The sequence below is a fragment of the Argiope bruennichi genome, chromosome 9 (assembly GCF_947563725.1).
Source record: "Argiope bruennichi chromosome 9, qqArgBrue1.1, whole genome shotgun sequence".
Taxonomy (NCBI): Eukaryota; Metazoa; Arthropoda; class Arachnida; order Araneae; family Araneidae; genus Argiope; species Argiope bruennichi.
Window position 1 is genome coordinate 62389732 of NC_079159.1, and position 14506 is coordinate 62404237.

At 32.8% G+C, this 14506-nt stretch overlaps 1 protein-coding gene across 4 annotated transcripts in view; it reads left to right on the forward strand.

Annotated features, from left to right (window-relative positions):
* Positions 1-226: 226 nt before the first annotated feature.
* Positions 227-14506, forward strand: part of LOC129983594 (clotting factor G beta subunit-like) — a 43979-nt gene continuing 29699 nt past the window's right edge. For 3 of the 4 annotated variants that reach the window (XM_056093123.1, XM_056093125.1, XM_056093126.1), the window contains exons 1-4: positions 227-361; positions 3580-3653; positions 8645-8754; positions 11477-11724. In XM_056093123.1, coding sequence (XP_055949098.1) covers positions 283-361; positions 3580-3653; positions 8645-8754; positions 11477-11724 — 511 coding nt within the window. In that variant the 5' untranslated portion in view covers positions 227-282. The remainder of the gene's footprint in view (positions 362-3579; positions 3654-8644; positions 8755-11476; positions 11725-14506) is intronic. The other variant, XM_056093124.1, reaches the window with a different exon arrangement.

The window sequence follows — 14506 nt, forward strand, 5'->3', positions numbered from 1 at the left end:
TTCTGAAAATTTATTTATGTTTAATAACGTATATTATTTATAATATATAGATAGGAACAAGAATCTCAGCAAGGTAATAAATACAATTGAGTTTAAATTAGAAATGTAAAGCGTTTAGAGCAATTACCAATTATTTAACAAGGAAAAAGGATGCATCTTGCGGAACCGGGGAATTTGCGAAATTTTCCGAATACATCCTCCGATAAGTCATAACCGTATTATTTTGGTTCTTCCCAACATGTATTTAAATAATTTTATGCTATTTCAAACAGATGATCCGCAATGAAATGCAAAAAGAGTATAAGGAAAGCATTGCTCGTCTATGTACTTCTCTTTTTAATTCAAGAAATAGTCACCGAAGGTAAGTATAACTTTATTTTCATATGATACACGTAAATAAGAAAAGATTAAGAACTGATCGATAAAAAATTGATTTCCGCTTTACATTTGTCTTTGGCTGTTCGCAATGTCAAAATAATTACTCATTTTATATTGTACACTTTTTTAAGTAATATATTTTTAGTATTTTGAACTAAAGTTCAAATTTTTTATAAAATTTCCCACTTTATTTAATATTATTTTATTTTTGTATTAGCCTTCTTCGTGTTTATATTATTAGAGTAGATATAAACTAATAATATATTGTATTTCAACTACTTTGTTGTTTATCGAATAAAATAATTAATTTTTCTTTATTTAATTTATAAGAAACTCTTAACAATCAGCTGGTCCACCGGAAATATTGGCTATTTTATATATAACCTCTATTCATGATTTTATCAACAAAGTTCTTCGAAGTGCATTATCGCAGTATTTTGAAAGCTTTTACACTCGTTATATTTGTTGAGTAAATTAATCTTTTTATAAAAGAAGTTCCTTGATATCAAAGTATTTTTAAAAACTTATGTGTCTATTTCAAATTGCCTATTGTTATATGCTGTAATGTTATTTATCCCTTATCTGTCAGCAATGGGGAAAAATCACGCTATTGAATATTACGGATATTTAATCGATGAATATAAATATTTCGTTACAATGTTTCATTGCACAATTACACACACACACACACACACACACACACACACACACACACACACACACACACACACACACACACACACACACACACACACACACACACACACACACACGCACGGACGGACGCACGCACGCAAGCACACGCACGACGCATGCATACGCACACACACAGGCACACATACACACATAAATGTATCATTGCAATAACGAAATATATTGTTAACAATTATGTAAAAATATTTAAAAAAATTATTATGAAAATTTCGAAAAAAAGATTGCTAAATAAGTTATCTGCATTATTAAATAAATAGTTAACTGAATTTAAAGGCTACGAAAAAATGAATTTTGTAGAATAATACTTTGGATAAACGCCGAAACCTCGATAATATGTAATTAAGTATAATCCTAATTAAAATTTAAACACACACACACACACACATACACACACACACACACACACACACACACACACACACACACACACACACACACACACACACACACACACACACACACACACACAAAATCATAATTGAAAATTACAATAATGTAACAACCTCGTAATGTAATTTTGTGAGGATTTATTTCTATTTAAAAACATATTTCTAACATTAAACTTTTTAGAAATATTTTATGATTTATTTTCGTAAATAATGTGCCATTGTAACATGAGATTAACATGAAAAATACTTTTTCACTTATCATAATGAAACGAGCGTTATTTAATTCAAAATTTTTAACACAAAAGTGTAACACTTTTCTACAATTAATTACGAGTTTAAATAAATGAATAAAAGGAATCATAATTTTTGATGGAATGCAAAATAGTTTATGAGTTATTAATATTTAAGTGATAACAGATGTTGGCAAGGTATCAATTTACATTTGAAGGATAGAGAGAGAAAAACTTTTCTTTCATTTACAAAGAATGTAAAAGAATTTTTGTTTAAACATCAATGTATCGACTTTCTGTTATTGGCAATTTCGGGTCTCCAAAAATAATATAATAATTTTGAAAATACCCGACACGATAAGTCAGTCAAATCTAACAACTGTTATGAGATATATCATTAAAATGTAGTAATGTTTACATGCTAAGCTCTTTCAAATTTTATTCTGAGGGTCAAAAAAGAGATTAAAAAGACATAAAAAGATTATTTCTTTTGGTTCTCAGAATATATATCTATAAATTTAAAACGTTTTTGAAACTTATGCACCTACAAATATTTTTTAGCATTGCAGAAAAAAATTTGGATGAAAAATAGTGTTTCCCCGAGTTTGTTCGTCAATATGGCAACCCATCGGAACGCTCTTCTAGCAACCCTAATGCTATTTTGTTTACTACTTTTTGAAATGGTGGGGTTGTACATGAACTACAACTATATTATAAAAAAAGGTTAAATTAAAAATATTAAAAAATATCGATTAAAGATTTTAATTTTGTTCTTTATTATAATTAAAAGTTTATTAAATAAAGAAAGTTAAGCTCATAATTAAAAGTTATTTTCTTCTTCTTATTTTCTTTTTTTTATGTGAAAACGAACAGAAAATATTTATTCTTTTGCAATTTTTAATTGTCAGTAAGAGCTTTAAAAAATCGTCTGAATTCCTTATTTATGAAATCGTCTGCATTCTCACTTTAAAAGACAGCTGCAATGGAATTCTTCGCAGTTCTCGTAATTCTTTTGGTTTCTAAAGGTTGGTTCCCTTCATAATTTGTTATGTCGGCAAGAATGGATGTCGGGTAAATGGAATGGAAGACAGTATTTCGAACCTGCAGAATGGATGAAGGATGAGTGAAATATGTAAATATATATTTTTTTACGAGTGGATATAGTTAGGAAAGGTTGCTTGTTTGAAATTTTGTATGGAGAATGGTTTGATATCGAACCGGCAGAATGGACGAAGGGTGAGTGGAATATATTTTTTTACGAGTTGATGAAGTTGGGAAAATGATGTTTGTTTGAAATTTTGTTTGGGGAATGTTCCGATTACTTCTTCCTCTGTTCTTTCTTTTCTTCTGGTTATGTACTATTCCTGTTATCCACACAGCCCTTATGTTCAATATGCTAGCGAAGCTACGAGGTTCCCGCTCCCATTGCTAACGAAGCCGTAGTATGTTTTTTATTGAAGTTAAAAAATTCGAAGGCACCGGGCAGTCTGGAAAAAAAACAACAATACTTATCAGTAAAAAGTCCTAATTATATGGCGAGAAATGGTAACCGTAACTGTTCCGAGGAAGTATTTGTTTACTTTGCCCGCCATCTTTATTGACGACTTGGCATTGTTGGCGCAGCAAGGAGCACACTAAAATTCACTTTTACCAAAATTTTTCGTTTCGATTATGTTTCGTATCGATTTTTCGTAAGATTCGATCATTTAAGTCAAACAGTCTACATTTTTGAGTCTGTACTTATCAGCATGTAAATATATTTTGACTTCATATTAAAGGCTTGGTCTGCCCCACGACAACCCGAAAGCATGTAAGATCTTGAAAGTCGTCGGAGAATATTAAATGCTTGGTATATTCTTTTTCTATAGAGTGTGGATGGGCACATAGAATAGAACGCTTCTTAGCTGAGCCAGATGCGATGGAAGGGTCTTGGCCATGGATGGTAAGGCATTGTAATATTTATTAATCAACTCTTCATTTTTAAACTTAAGGAGCACTACTCAATTGTTTGTTTGTTTGCTTCTTATGGCACTTGCCACTGACAAGCCTGCTGTTACGAAGACAGCGATTTAAGCCTGAGGGAGACGTCTCTTATTTTTTATGGCAGCGCCAACTAGGGCCAAGAGTACGACTTTTCTACTCATGCATCACTCATTCGCTTGCACAACCCCTTTTTACAGGGGGGCACATTCACACATCTCACAGATAGAACAACAGAAGAACAACCATGCCCAAACCGGGACTCGAACCCGGGACGCCCAGATCACGGGGAAGACGCGCTACCCCTATGCCAGGACGCCGGCACTCAATTTCTAATCAAGGTATAAAAACACTGGCGTCACTTGAGATAACTTTCCATTCTCCCTTTACATCATTACACCAGCATGATGTTTCTAGTCCCAATATAAATGTCTAGCCAGGAAACCATACATTAACATAATAATGAAAACATATCTAAATAAGTAGCAATTGAATCGATGCATAAATTATTTCCGCTCGTCTCTCCATTATCGAGATATAAGGTCTTAAATTCTGGTGACATTTTAAGGAAAGTCGCCAAATTTGTTGACTTTTGGCGAGATTTGGAAAGCTCTGGAAACAGTGCCCAGAATGTCCATATCCTGAGTACTGACGAGTATTAGTTACAGCGACTGTTCTAAAATATTCCGTACTTGTATACGTAGAAAAGTCGCCAACGCTATATAAGACAAATGAGATCGAAGCTTTAAGATTATAATTCTCTTTTATTCTATCTTGTATTTAAGTGGCCAGCTAATCAACCGATGATACATCGATACACATTCTGACTTACGTGTCTCTTCCTGCCAACAAATCACTCTTTTATCCTGCATGTATCTATTGTCAATGATGGGCTGAACGGAATTTAGATGTAATAGATATTTTTTTCTTTCTGCAAATATATAAATTGTTTTTACTCTTTTTGATTGTTGTAATTAGATAAACAACATCATTAATTAAATAGAAAAAAAATGTCGCTAAATTTAAAGACAATATAACGTAGATCATTAGTGATACATGTAAATTAATAATCATTATTTATATAACATTTTTCCTTTTAAAAGAATTATAATGCGAAACGAGGAAATAATCGAACTGTTGATCAAGGGAAAAAATCCGATCATGTTATTAATCAAACAAGAATTTTTTTCTTTTTTTATGTGCATATTTTGAACTAATGGAGTTGCAGAAAGACCAAGAATGTCCGGTACCTATAAAATAATAAATGATAATAATAAAGTGTTAATGTTTTGGAAGTTAAAAATATTTAGTATGAAAAGTTTTAAGGGTAGCAATAATAATAACGTCGACGTCCTGATCTAAGGGTAGCTCTTCTTCCCCGTGATCTGGGCGTCTCGGGTTCAACTCCTGGTTCATGCATGTTATTCTTTACTATGTGTTTTATCTGGGAGGTGTGTGAAAGAGCCCTCCCCCCTCCCTCCTGTAAAAAGGGATTGTGCAAGTGAATGTGTGGATGCTAACTTCACATTAGTTAGAAGTCAGACATCTGCCCTCAGGTGCTCAAGCTAGTGCGCAAACTAGGCTTAAATCGCTGACTTCGTCAGTGGGCTTGTTTATTGCAAGTGCCATAAATAACAACAACATAATAATAATAAAAAAAATGTATTTGTAGATTTGAAGAACAAAATACGAATGAGAGCAATTATGAAATTATAGCTAATTAAAAATAAGAAAAAATTAAATACTAACAATGAATGTTAACATAACATCTTTATTAAAAATCAAATAGAAATTTGAAATTTTACAAATATATTTTCTTAAATGCAACTTTTTCTATTAACAAGAACAATTGAATGTAAATGTTACATCACAAATTTTCACAACTACTATTAATTTTCTTTTAGTGCCAATTATATAATAAAAAAAATCGACTTCATAAATAAGGAAGTTTCAAAAATTTTGCATAATGATTATTTTTAAACTGTAAAAATAATTCCAATGAAATATTTTTGTTTTATATTAATTTTTATTTTATTTTATACCATATTTGAATAATTTTAACCCAATCAGCATATTAATAATAAAATGTCTGTTCAGTGGTCTTTATAAATCTGATTTTATAAAACGGAAATAACGAACCAGTTTTTAAATTTATTTTATTATGCTTATCCATAAATAAGCTTATTTATGGATAAGAAGAAAAATATAAATTCTTTATTTAATTTATTGAAAATTTTTAGAAATGAAGAAATAAATAATAAAAAAAACCCCAACTAATTGAAATCGTATTTTGACACTCATTTTAGCACTTATCCTACGGGATCGTTTTAAGAACTGTTGAAATATTCAAGATTTACTGAATGATGTATTTTTCACCGTTATGAAGTAGCATCCTAAATACTTTTTCTTCTCTCTCTTCAAAAAGTCTAAAATTTCCACATAATCAGAGTCTTTAGAAATCGTTTAAAAGCAGATAAGAGTGGGTTGATATTTTGAATTCATCTATGAATGAAATTCATCTATTATTTAGCATTCAGCATAACGTCTATTCCACATTCCATTCATAGTTTACCTGGTAAGTGATGTCATTCTCAACATCATTATGAGAAATCCTCAACAACTCAGTAAGTACAAATCATAGAAAGTCAAAATGAAAAATACTCATCAGAATTTAAACTGTGTGAGCAAATAGAAGCGAGCAGGACTCAGAAAGAATGAGTGGAATAGTCATAGTTCAAAATCCTACTTTCATTAATATAAAGTCACATCCATTGAGATAAAATTAGAACGGGCGAAAAGTTTGATTTATTATGAGTAGAAATGTATAAAACTAAATTGGACTTTATGTCCAGATAGACATATAGTGAAAACGCATAATTTATATTTTTCAAAAATATTTGATGTGGCTACTTAAGTTACTTTAAATGTATGCTATCCCTAAAACGGTTTTTGTTACTTGTTTGCGAGCTTTCACACTTTGAGGAAAGCAAGTAAGTGCATTATGGGTTCCTGATAGTGCCTCATTTCAAAGCATTTTTCTGACATTCTCGACAGAGATTTCGCTGGATTTACACAACGAAATCATTTTCATGAAACCACAGACAACTTTCCAGCTATGTTATATTGCTTGAAACAGACAGCTTGCTTATTGAGCAATGTTCTATTGATTGAAATAGACAGCTTGCTCCTTCAGCAATGTTATATTTTCCCACCATTACGAAACTATAGAACAAATGATGAACTATGCTGGATTACTCATGTTTAGATTAGCAATAATTAGAAATTTTGGACATAAATAGACGTAAACCAATATAGCTAACTTAGGACATGATATGTATAATAGTTCAAATCTACCATTGAACTGATACTTTCTTATTTATGTTTCACTTTCTTTTTTATTTATGACATTGCGAAATATATTCGTACCCTCTTGCGCGTCAGAAGGCTTTAAAAGTATATGGCACTAATGCATATAAAATTCATAACAGATCACAAATTTTATCTATGTCATGAAAATTCTTGGTATTACAAATTAACATTATAATTTATTTGACTTAATCGTTGTTTTTTTTTTGCTGCTTACTCCCCTTGGATTAAACATCCGTTCAAACCAAGTCCAAGAGATCGGAGACAGAAGGTTGCAGTAACTTCTGAGGGTAAAGACCTCTGAGCACCCGAGGGCAGAAATCTGACTTCTAGCTCATATGAGGATGATACTCACACACTCGTCTGCACAACCCCTTTTTACAGGGGTGTGTGTGCTTTCACGCACCTTTCAGATAGAACATAGGGAAGAACAAACATGCCCGAACCAAGACTCGAATTCGGGACGCCCAGATCACGGGGAAGACGCGCTATCCCTAGGCCAGGATGTCGGCTTTATTATTACTGCTACCCTTAAAACTTACCTTTTATGCTACCCTTAAATTTTTAAGACAGAAAAATTAATCGTGTTAATGTGGCGAATATCACAAGGAAATTGCCGGTCAGTGTCCTGTCCTAGGGGTAAGACATATCAAAGGAATTTAGTTTATTTGAAATCCAAAGTGACACACAGTTGTAAACTTCTTTTAAATTTTAAATCCAAATGGTCAAAGAAAAATGTCGAGATATCACTTGTTTTTATCTAGGCACAACAATGGTTTATAAGAAATACGCATAATAATATACAAGGGGTGTTCAAATGAAAAAGTATGAAACGACACTATGGGTATAAATGAAGACTTAATTCAAAGTATACGCCATAGGCCTGAGCACAACGATCCCATTGATTAACGGGTTGAAGGATTTCTTGTTCCCAGAATTCCTTTGGCCGTGACGAGACCCAATCCTTCACAACGTTCTTGAGTAAGCCATCCGAGTTGAAGCTTTCCCTTCTTTTTCATGATACCAAACACATGAAAATCTCAGGGCGACATGTCCGGGCTGTAGGACGGATGGTCGAGCTGCTACGACTTGAACTTAGCCAGTTCCGGTGTGTGATCCTGGAGATGTGTGGGCGGGCTTTAATATAGAGCAGAATCACATCGTCCGTAAATAGCCCCGGTCTTTTGTTCTTGATGCACCTGCGTAGTCTTTAGAGCTGCGTCTTAATCGTCAAATTTTACAATGTGAACACCATCCTGTCTTCACATGAACTGCGACGTCAAGTAGACGGCGCTCTTTACAAGAGTCTCTGCTCTCTCCTGCAGATGTGGGCGCATGCTCCGATCTAAGTCGGAGACTCCAATCGTATCTGTAGATGTCTCGCTACGTTCTCCCATAGAGGCAAAGGCAAATATGTTAACGGTTATGTTGTTACGACGTTTCGTACCTTTTCATTTGAACATCCCTTGTACTTAACTACGAGAGCATGGAAAGAGCTCTCGAGCTTTCCATGATGGGAACATGCCTGTTCTTTTAGAGTTAAAATTTTATACTCTGTATTGTTTAATGTCTTGTTTCGTTTTATAGGTGCAAATATTTAAACTAAATAGTGATGGTGAAGAAATTCATTCATGTTCAGGAAGCATGATTTCCAGTAAACATATCCTATCTATTGCTCAATGTTTCGACCACAAAAAGTAGGTATCAAAGTCCATAAATTATAGTATATAATTTTTTTTGAGAAAGATTAATAAAATGAGCTTGATTATTTAAGATTGTTAAATACAAACTAAGTAGATATATGTGGCTTAATATGACGGACGCTGTTGTTTGGTAGTAAGGCCTCGGCTTCGGGACCAGAAGGCTCGAGATCCGATTTCACCACTGTGTAAGCGGGTTTAGTGCACGTTAAATCCGTCGGAGAAAAATGACCTCTCGCTGCTATGGTTCAGATCCTTTGAAGGCGGACTGCAGCTCTGGTATCGTCCTCGTCATCTGATAGCAGTTCAAAATTACGAGGTCCGCTTCTGATTATTCCTATATTAGAAATATAAATTTTACAAATTAAATAATATCAAAACATGTTTTTAATACAAATGAAATCTCAGAACATTTTAATGGTTTGAATATCAAGCCATCCATCATAACATTTTATTTTATTTTTTAAATGCTTGTATTCCTGTCGGTGAGATATATTAAAATTATCACATTCTTCCCTTTTTTGCTATTATATAAGTAGTCCGTAAATTCAACGGGTTCGATTGTAGTGGTGGTCTGGTGTAAAAATTATCAGTAGGCCTCAATAAAGAAAGACGACTTTTATTAAACACGAAGACACAGTCGACGAATACAAAAACGTCAACTATTTACAGCCGAGACAAAGACAGACAACACAGAGCAACACACTGCAACTCATAGTATCTCACAAGTTGTAATCGACTACAGCACAAAAAGCGGCCAGGCAGAATTCAGCCGAAGGAGGGAATTCAGGTAGCGTCAATCTAAGGTCTCTCCAAATGTCTGCAAATCTCTACTGTCTCCTTGCTTTAGCTATATCCAACTGCCGACTCATTACTACACGACTTTATACTCCACATACGATACGATGTTGCTTCTACAATAAATAATAGAACTCGGTACACATCTCAGTTCAGCAATCGCTTGAGCTCCACCCAGCGCTTGGACTGATCCAACTATTCCGCCGTTGCTTCGCTATCCACTCGACGACTCGCTTCACTACTACGACTCATTCCATCTTGAGACTGCCGGCCTTTTATAGCTCCCGGGAGGCGGACCGAGAAGGTTCTGAACCAATCAGGCGTATCTCAGTTCCTAATGGATGAATAGTTAAAATTCTCGAAATTTCCAGCAATATCTATTTAGTAGCCAAAGTTGCCAAATTTGTTGCCAAATCGCTAAATGGTCGCCAAGTTAGCCGCCAAGACCTGAATTTATTGACGCGGCACCCAATCGACACCCGATCAGCACCCAATAGTGCTTGCTGATTGTAAAACGGTCTCTCCAGTGATTAAACTAACCGAGCTGAGAAGCAACATTACAGGTTTGTAACAATATTTACTATTTGACAATTTTCCATAAATGTTATTGAAAAATGTAGATACACCATATTTTTTAATTGTAAAATTCCTTGTCTTTAAGAATACAAAATAACAGAATTTAAGAATTACAAAGTATACCTTTTCTTTCTAGATGAACAGTAATTATTTATTTAAATTTCTTTCGTGTCACCATTTAAAACAGATGATCAATTGTAGATTTAAATTCAGAAAGTTAGTTCGAATTGTATTGGTTAAGCTTATTTTTATATATCCCGTAATAGTTGTACTTACTGATGGTTTGATGTTTGTGGATGTGAAAATAATAAATTTGTTGCGAGAACAATAAAATAAAAAGAAAAATAGAATAACATATTTTAGTATTGGTAGTGATACATTTTTGTCATTCAGATATGCTCGAAACTAAAGATGTAAGAAATAAAGTTGTTTCCTTTATTAACCTACATTTCTGTAATATGTTATTAAAATTTGAATATAAAATTTAAAAAATGTCCAATCAGAAACTATAAATGATTCTATGTGAAAAAGTTATTCACGCAGAGTTTAAGCAAAAATAAGAGAAAAAAATAATGAAATTGATTAGTGAGATAATGCAAACATATTTCAGAAACCAACCGGAGTGATCAAAAAACATTCTAGCATATTCTCTAATAAATTTTTCTCGCCATAGTAGGCTTAGATGCAATATTAACTTTGGTGTGAATTTAACATTTTTATGAAAAAATCATGTTAACCTTGGCGAGTTATTTCACGATTAATCCCTGTCATGTGTTAATAGTTTCTAAAAGTCAAATTTGTGTTTAAGACATGTTTTTCCTAACCCATTGAAAAAAAAATAAATTCACACAACACTGCATTTGTAATCACAAAATCCTGTACTAAATTTGATACATTTATTCCATTATGTTTTAAACTATCACTCTCACATGTTTCAACCCATGTATGTCTACGCTGTAGAATTTTAATCTGTGTACTATCTAGATCTTTTCATTTTGTGATTAATGTGTTAACTTATATTCGAACAGCCGGACATACAGACTTCCTCTGAACAGATTTTACTCAAAATTTGCAAGAAAAGTTTGTAAATTTGGTTTAAGACCGAATACCAAATTTTAACCTTCTAGTTCTAAGTGCTTTTGAATTATTTTTGTGACCAACGGACATTTTCAAGAAATGTATTTTTTGAACTTAGGGACGTCTAAAATGTTCAGAATCATCAAACTCACTCGAGTTTGAATTTTTCATGATTAATATATTTTCTTATACGAGAAAGATAAATGAAAATAACTGTATATTTTGAAATTACCAATCAAATAAAACTCGATGTTTTCTCCTTTAACAGCTATTCTCAGTACAAAGCAAAAATTGGCCATGTTGATGAAAGATTAGCTCCTGAATACAATATTATCCGGATAGTTCTCCCTGATAGCTATGTCCTTGGCCAATTTCACGACGACCTTGCTATCCTGACGCTGGCGAGGAATGTAGATACGGAAAATTTCAATCCCATCTGTTTGCCTCCTAAACAAGGATTTGTTAACTTAACAGGACAATATGCTGTAGTCGTTGGCTGGGGACCTCTTGTCTCACGTGAGTAAACTTGACATCTCTTAGTATTTGTTATTTGCTTGGAATCATTTTAATTCATTCAATCTGCATAACTTATTTCATTATTATGCAAAATAAGATAAAAGATTTATTTACGCTTCAAAAGAATGAGAAGAATATGTGATCGGATAGTGAAGAAATTATTATTGGTGAAAGACCGAATACCAAATTCCAACCTTCTAGTTCTAAGTGCTTTTGAGTTATCTTTGTGACCAATAATGTATGGCCTTTTTTTCAGTTAAATTAAATCAGTTCAAAGATGTTCTGGCAAGGGTTTGACGGTTTTTCAAACCCGGTTTTAAAAAACAACAACGGTTTTTTAAAGTAAATTTGTTACATTTGATAACCTGTTTTTAAATTAAGACAACCGGTTTAAAGAATTCATATTTTTATGTAAAAATTAATTTTAAATTTGTTTGATTTGCTATTCATTCTATGCAACGAAAACCGGATCTCAAACCGGACTTCAAAAAACGAAATTATTAAGTTATCTGGAAAATTGTCTAGAATATTTCCAAATTCTTATGTGGAAACCTATTCTGATGAAGAGCAAATCGAAGAGAAGAAACTACTCATCAGAGTTATGCATTTTTTAAAAGAAGCCTTGGAAAAACCATTTCATAAGTTTCTTGAAGACCCTGAAGAAAAAACTTAGGAATCCAAGACACTGAAAGCTTAATTTTCATTATTTGAGGCAACGAAAAAATAAAAACAACTTAGATTTGTTATTTGATACCATGAAAACTATACAGTAGACTCCCGATTATCCGCGCCTGCCGCTGTCTTTTTTTTTTTTTTTTTTTTGACTGATTTTTTTTAAAAAGGTGCAGTTTTACAGCTATGCCTTTGTAATTACATAATACATTACAGTATTAAAACAGTGCATATGTATTAATTTTTCTGTGTATCCTTGACGCCGCTCGTAAGTACAAAGCACTTTTCTGTTTTCATTAACAAAATGCATTTTAGGTTCGTTTTGAGTGATATACTAAAATATTAAGCGTTAGTTAAACATTTCCTGCTGTTTATTTTACGTTTTATTGTACATAAAACGATTTTTCAAAGTTGGAATGACTGTTTTCTCTTTTGCTATACCCGTTTTTAGCTTTTTTCGGATTATCCGCAATTTTTGTTATCCGCGGCGGCCACGCCACCCAATTCCGCGGATAATCGGGAGTGTACTGTAAAAGCAAGCTCAGTAGCTAGTGAACGAGTATTTTTAATATCAGGCAATGTAGTGTCCAAAATAAGAAAAAGAATTAGCTACCATTCAGTGGATATTTTATGTTTTTTGAAATCCTATTTTCTTAGGAGAAATTAAAATTAGTGAAAATAATATAAATATTATTTGAAATTTTTGATTGAACTTTCGTTATTTTGTGTAAATAATATGTATATGTAATTCTTAATTTTTTTTAATGTTTTTACTTTGATATTGATTTTGTTTTTTGATATTGTATTTAAATTAAATAAAATATTTTTCCATATTCTATTTTTTGCTAAAAATTCGAAAACCAGCGAAAACCGGCTTTTTGGAAATATTGAATTTGAAAACCGGTTTTTCGAAAAGTTGTGTTATATTTAAACCTTAGTTCTGAACTTTTATTTGAATAATATAATCTAAAGAATTTGAGATTCCCTCCAATTTTGTAAAGAGTTTTCTCATTGTTCTTTTACTGTACAGTACACTCCCGAGTATTCGTTTTGTGACTATCCGGTTTCCGTACTATCCTGCCTAATCTTCTTTTATCGTAATTAAACGAGGAAGGCAAGGTGTTGCAATGGCAACATTGCTAAGGTACTGAAAGTTAGAGTCTGCTATGATCATCCTACGTGTCGTTTGCAAAATACAAGTTGTGATAGGAAAAGAACAGCGTTCTGCTTGTTGTTCATAGTCATTTATTAAGGACTTTTTCAAAACCTAAAAATTAAGTTTTGACTCTTATCTTAGGGTTACCTTTTTCATATCTATGTAATCATTTATCAGTAAAAAATAAAATAAGTTTGAGTCAATTTTCTTATGAATTTGGCCTACGATTTATGTTAATGTCTTGTTTATATTTTCTGCTTTTAAGATAAGCATTACAAAATTTTTTATTAAAATGTGAACAATTATTATGTTTTAATTTACTTTTCTCTATTAAATTCTTGAAACTTGCAGTGCAGTATATTAACACAATTATATTTACCTGTACAGAACCTTCTATTTTCACTCGATACGTTACCCTCAACTGTTTCTATGATTCAATGGGCCGCTGCCGCATTCCCATTCTACGTGGGTTGATAGGAATGGAAGGCTTAGTACTCAATAAGAAGTGAGAAAAAACGTATTGTAACAGTTGAATTCTGGTATAAAAATGTTGTCTTCTTGTATTGGTGGGCAAATAAATGAGTTCATAGAACTCCTGCTTTTTTTATTCGGCTTTTTTTTCTGGCCTGTCCTTCCGCCACATTAGGTGGGAACTCGGGAGTGTACTGTATATATTGTTATAAAATTTCCGGGTTCGTTTGGATAGTGGAAGTTATATGATGTGAAAAACGCTCAATCAGCAGGCGGCAGTAGAAAATAAAACAACGACGTTTATTAAACGAAGACACACAGGACAGCACAAATATATACAGCACAGAGAAGACAATTATCTTCAGCCGAGACTTGCACACAACAAGACTCTATTGCAGACAGTAGCGCACAGCTTAGTTCAGCACTAGCTTGACTCCGTCGCTGCTCTGCTAATCTCTGGAAGACTCGTTCTTCACCGTCGAT